The 3481-nt window shown below is 40.2% G+C and overlaps 1 protein-coding gene across 1 annotated transcript; it reads right to left on the minus strand.

Annotated features, from left to right (window-relative positions):
- Positions 1-1108: 1108 nt before the first annotated feature.
- LOC125509702 (peptidyl-prolyl cis-trans isomerase FKBP16-4, chloroplastic) lies at positions 1109-3350 on the minus strand. The gene is made up of 5 exons (XM_048674726.1): positions 3233-3350; positions 2958-3047; positions 2433-2510; positions 1507-1547; positions 1109-1426 (listed from the first exon to the last, which is right to left on the minus strand). Exons 1-5 carry the CDS (start codon positions 3269-3271, stop codon positions 1399-1401), a joined length of 276 nt encoding a protein of 91 aa, XP_048530683.1. The 5' UTR covers positions 3272-3350; the 3' UTR covers positions 1109-1398.
- Between the last annotated feature and the right edge of the window lie 131 nt (positions 3351-3481).

Below are 3481 nucleotides of genomic sequence, written 5' to 3' on the forward strand. Positions count from 1 at the left end.
GAGGGGCCCAGCCCCCTTCCTCCTTCCCCTATATATTGAGGGGCAAGGGGAGGGCTGCATACAACATCCAAGGCGCAGCCCCTCCCCTCCCCAACACCTCTCCTCCTCCGTAAGAGCTTGGCGAAGCCCTGCCGGAGTACTGCTGCTTCACCACCATCACGCCGTCGTGCTGCTGTTGGAGCCCTCTTCCTCAACCTCTCCCTCCTCCTTGCTGGATCAAGGCGTGGGAGACGTCCTCGCTCCGTACGTGTGTTGAACGCGGAGGTGCCGTCCGTTCGGCGCTAGGATCTTCGGTGATTTGGATCACGACGAGTACGACTTCATCATCCCCGTTCTCTTGAACGCTTCCGCTTGCGATCTATAAGGGTATGTAGATGCACTCCTCTCCCTCTCGTTGCTAGATGACTCCATAAATTGATCTTGGTGATGCGTAGAAAATTTTAAATTTCTGCTACGATCCCCAACAACACCTTCCTAAGCACCTATACCTTAGAGGGGATGACTTGTGCCCTAAGGCCTCACACGTTTCCCTCTTCACCATTCTCTCGCGCCCACCAGGGGCTATTCTCGCCGTGACGAGCGGTTTGTTGTGTAATATTTGATGCATTTTTTTGCATTTTCCAAAAGAAAAACTCAATATGGCATATTTTACAAGCTATTACTCAGTTTAGGGTTATTCCAACATTTCACACCATAATCCAATTGATTCCTTTCGAAATGAGCATTATTATTCTGTTCATTTTACATTTTTTACATCATCATATGTAGGTCAGTTATTCTTACCATTGGCTCATTATCTTGTGATTATGACTACTACCTACCAGTTTTTTGTGGTGAACGTCTACAAGTACTCATGCTTATAGTCTGCAGAAACTATCCGAATTAACGCGTGTGTTATTCCGTATTGCCTGAATACATATCGCTACTAAGAGCATCTAGGAATTTCCTATTTGGCGCTCGCATCACTACTAAGGGCAGCCATTGGATTGCAATAGGAGGCATATTTTGACAGCTATAGTACCGGCAAAAAGTCAACTGCAGAGGAACTGAAACCCTTAAAATCAAGTACTGGAACTAAAAAATAATATCAAAAGTCAGAACAAGATGATGAAGCTGCAAAGGCTATACAAGTGAGAACTGTGTGTGTTACAGACAGAGACAGAGAGGGATTGTACCTGAAAAAAATGCAAAAAGGAATTGAATATATACTATAATTTATGGAACTTGCTTATTCTCCAACCAGCCAAAAAAAAAGCCTCCAAAGTCAAATATTACATTATGGTGCACTTATTTACACAATAGCACCACTGAAATCTGATACATCTAGCCCCCTTTCTTGCAGTAACACTCTCCAGCATGTTCAAATATACATCATTTTCTGCAGAAGTCAATGCACAATTATCCTTCAACGATCTTCACAGGACTCCTGTGGAACAGATTGTTTTTCATTAGTAATGGCAAGAAAAAAATAATATCATGTGCATATTATCTAATAACTGCACATACCCGAATGGACTCTGTTTGATTGATAGTAGTTCGACATCCAGCTGTTAAAAACAGATAAACATTGAGTAAATAGCAAAAAATCACCACAATTGGCGTTAGGATTTCAAAAAATTACCACTTTTTTTCTTCGCTAAAACCTACTGGTATTGGAGCAAAATTTAGCAAAAAACATGTATGCTTGTTTTTTTTAAGTTGACACGATTATAACAGGGATGGCCCGCGTATAAGCACTAATGTGGCATAAAAGTCAACACCGTTTGTTTGACCGTTACATTGGACGTGTTATGACCAGGGGTGGGGGGGGTGGGGGTGGGGGGGCACCTATCAGTTCTATCCCCGTCAATAAAATTCCCCCATGGGAAAAAAAGATCCCCCGCACACGAGGCCTCCCGTCGGAGCTGACCCGTGCCATCAGCCCTACATCCCCGCCGTCAGCCTAGATCCCATCCATCACCAACCCCACATCCCAACAAAGTTACACTGGCAACAAGCTGAAGAAGAATGGAATAACTATTGATGTAAATGGCGGTAAAACTGTGTCTATCATAGCTTGCCACAGAACTAGTCAAGACTTGTTAAACATTTAACGGTTTAAAAGTTATTAAAAAATATGAAATAAATAGGAGAGGCTCACTCTAATTTAATAAAATAATCCAACGGTGTGATTGTGAAAATATGCATTGATGTGTCCTCGGCGAAAAAAACAAGCATTTCAACTCACTGCAGGATCAATATATACTGAAACATTTGTTATTTTTGTCCAGCACACATCCAGACATATTTTTTCAATCCCACCGTTGGATCATGTTATATTATAGGTGTGTTGGTTCGGTATTTTTTTCAAAATTTTTGAGAACTTTTGAGAACTAGTTCTGTGGTAAGCTATTGTAGAAAATCCTACTCCATGAAGATAAATGACTGTTTACCTCAATAGTTGCATTAGGAGGAATTTCTTGAACGCCCTTTTTTCCATAAGCTAGCTCAGGAGGAACAATAACCAACCTCTGAAATTTTCATTATTGTCATATTGCAGAATGAAAGTGATCTCCACATAAGAAATCATGTCAGGAGCCGAATTTGTATGTGTGTTCATGCCTCAAAATACTCACATGTATAAAGTGGTCACTGAAAATAAATAATTCATCGGAACCGAGAAATAATTGTTATGTAATCTTTATACTTATATGAAGCTAAAATGAATATATGCTTTTTGGCATGATGCAGGCAACTTAGCATATTTCATAATCATCAATAAATGAAAAAACCTCTAAAAGTCATCAATACTATCATTTGTAAGGGTTGACCGATGGAAGCTTAATTATCTGTGGCAGAGCATCATGTTCTGTAACTGGTATCAACATACCTTAGCTCTCTACAAAGTCACAGGATTGTTTATTTGAAAATAAAAGGTTGCAGAGCAAAACCAAAACGAAACCATAGAAATTACTCACCTGGCCTCCAACTTTCATTCCCTCAACCCCGAGATCCAATCCTTTTAGAACATTGCCTCTTTCAGAATTGCCAACATCAAACCCATACGGCTACAGATGATTTAAGACAAGTAAACGAAAGTTAAACCAGGAAAACTATATTTGAAGTACAGTCACTTTTCAAATACTGCATCGCACAACTATCATACTTGAATGAAATATGGCTACAGATAATTTACTGAAGAGTATTGCTAATTTATCCTACACAGAAAGAAGCCAAAAATGTAAGGCAATACCGTTCCACCAGTGACACCGAGGCCCTGCCTACTTGTCATGAATGTTATGCCCTTCCACTTGGCCACGTAATGTACCTACACTCAGATAGGCATTGATCATCATACTTGAAAAAAATGAAGCTGAAAACAAATTGCAACTTTTCTGAACATTCATCTAGCTAGTGTATGAATAAGTGAACACATATGGGTTGGAACACTAGTAGGTAATGTAAGGTTTCTTTAGGCCAATGTTGCAATTTTCAGGAGGGG

Source organism: Triticum urartu, chromosome 5 (assembly GCF_003073215.2).
Source record: "Triticum urartu cultivar G1812 chromosome 5, Tu2.1, whole genome shotgun sequence".
Classification (NCBI taxonomy): Eukaryota; Viridiplantae; Streptophyta; class Magnoliopsida; order Poales; family Poaceae; genus Triticum; species Triticum urartu.